The sequence below is a fragment of the Sinocyclocheilus anshuiensis genome, unplaced genomic scaffold (genome assembly GCF_001515605.1).
Source record: "Sinocyclocheilus anshuiensis isolate Anshui unplaced genomic scaffold, SAMN03320099.WGS_v1.1 scaffold413, whole genome shotgun sequence".
Classification (NCBI taxonomy): Eukaryota; Metazoa; Chordata; class Actinopteri; order Cypriniformes; family Cyprinidae; genus Sinocyclocheilus; species Sinocyclocheilus anshuiensis.
This window is the reverse complement of record NW_015536481.1, coordinates 125,133-127,448: the sequence shown is the minus strand read 5'-3', so window position 1 is coordinate 127,448 and position 2,316 is coordinate 125,133. Positions and strand designations below refer to the sequence as shown.

At 37.7% G+C, this 2,316-nt stretch overlaps 1 protein-coding gene across 1 annotated transcript in view; it reads left to right on the top strand.

The window, feature by feature from the left end:
* The first annotated feature begins 1,713 nt into the window (after positions 1–1,713).
* LOC107683712 (uncharacterized) overlaps positions 1,714–2,316 on the top strand; it is a 22,758-nt gene continuing 22,155 nt past the window's right edge. Inside the window, exon 1 of the mRNA XM_016479784.1 lies at positions 1,714–1,747. Coding sequence (XP_016335270.1) covers positions 1,726–1,747 — 22 coding nt within the window. The 5' untranslated portion in view covers positions 1,714–1,725. The remainder of the gene's footprint in view (positions 1,748–2,316) is intronic.

Here is a 2,316-nt window from a genome sequence, read left to right as displayed (position 1 = left end):
TGAAATATATTGTCACGATGCTCATTTGTGTTGCAGGGACCCAGCAGGACACCACAAGCCTGAGAAGTGGTTCTCATGGCTTTTGGCAGCCGATCGTAGGACATTCATTAGCTTCTGTCAGCATGCATATTGTGTGTGAGAGTGTGTGCATGCGTGTTTGTGTTCTTTCAAGCACCGGCTTTGTGCTTTGTTAGTGGTCTGTTACTCTGGCAAGTTTATATGATGGTACTTTGAGACCCTCCTTGGCAGCATAATAGATCCTGAGATTCACTTGGATGTTTCTCTGATGTTGAGAAGATATAGAATATAGAGTACATTTCAAACTGAATTTTGCCAGTGAATTGGAAAAAGGGTATATTGTGAGATGCATTTTAATTTATTTTACTCTGAGACGGAAATGGGCTTCAATGCTAATCAGCCTAATTAAAATGGAAAGGAAGTGTGTTTGTGCTGAAAACAATGACAGTTACTATAATCTAAATATGTTGCAGTGCTATTTCAGTGCATTTAGCGGAACTGTTTATTGAATTCGCCCTATAGACTTACCAACTAAACAAACAAAGCTTAAACTCACTGAGATGTAAGTCCTGTCTAAGCAAGCACATAAAGAGATCTGTCTGGGTTTTGATTATAAGTCGAGCATGAATAACTCTCATGGCTATTGTTGGTCATTTGAAAAGGCCATTCAGTGTCAGGAAATGAAACAGTGCTATTCCCTCATAAGCTAATTGGCTGGATTGCAGGTGTCTAGTTTCCTGTAACTGTTTTTCCAGCACAATAAATATCAGTTCCCTTGGTTACAGGGCCTATTGGCAAGCTGAGGATCTGTGTTTCTGATGAGGTGGAGAAGTGCACTTTTCTGTATCAGGTGTAGGTTTTGTGATTAAGTTTGTGTTCCTGTGCTGAAATATATTGTCACGATGCTCATTTGTGTTGCAGGGACCCAGCAGGACACCACAAGCCTGAGAAGTGGTTCTCATGGCTTTTGGCAGCCGATCGTAGGACATTCATTAGCTTCTGTCAGCATGCATATTGTGTGTGAGAGTGTGTGCATGCGTGTTTGTGTTCTTTCAAGCACCGGCTTTGTGCTTTGTTAGTGGTCTGTTACTCTGGCAAGTTTATATGATGGTACTTTGAGACCCTCCTTGGCAGCATAATAGATCCTGAGATTCACTTGGATGTTTCTCTGATGTTGAGAAGATATAGAATATAGAGTACATTTCAAACTGAATTTTGCCAGTGAATTGGCCCGTTTCTATTATTTATATATTTTATTTTTAATTTTTTTGTAAGTTTAGAATGCAGATAAGCGGAGTGATACAATCAGTGAAATGTCTTTTGGAACACTGTTCGGCCAATCAAATTAGAAGGTCAGAACTACCTGTATGCTTGTAATAAACAAATTCAAGAAATTTTAAACCATTTCTTCCAGCTAAAATACAAGTCCCCTATCCATGACTTTCTCCAAGGAAAAGTCGTCTCATCTGAATCAGGAGAGAAATATATACAGATCAAGTTTATAAGCAAAAAAAAAAAAAAAAATATATATATTTATTAATATAAATAATCAAATATGTTAGTGGACTTAAAGCACCTTAATTATGATTTGTTTCTTACAGACACACAGCTTTTCACTTCACAAGATGTTAATGGATTGACTGGAGTCGTGTGGATTACCTGTGGATTATTGTGATGTTTTTATCAGCTGTTTGAACTCTCATTTTCATGGCGCTCATTCACTTCATTGGTGAGCAAAGTAATTTAATGCAAAATTTTCTCCAAATCTGTTCTCATGAAGAAACAAAGGCCCTGTCTCAAATGGCACCCTAAACCCTCACAGTCTTCCTCTGAGTCCGAAACTTCGTGACATAATGGTAATGCCGCTTTGACTGCTGGGTAGAAGTCTGATCATCAGAATCAGAATCAGAATCAGAATGAGCTTTATTGCCAGGTATGTTTACACATACGAGGAATTTGTTTTAGTGACAGAAGTTCCACAGTGCAACAGAATGACAGTGACAAGACAGGACACAGACAATAAAAAGAATAATATAAAAATATACAAAATAGACAATGTACAAAAAAGCAAAAACACAATATATAATATAGACAATTTTGTATGTACAGGTATGATATGTGCAAATTTGAAATGTAAATAAGTATGTGTGTTAAATAAATAATGTATGCTAGTGTTGTGTGTTCCACGATTATTGTTAAGTGTTCATGAGATGGATTGCCTGAGGAAAGAAACTGTTCCTGTGTCTGGTCGTTCTGGTGCTCAGTGCTCTGTAGCGTCGACCAGATGGCAACTGTTCA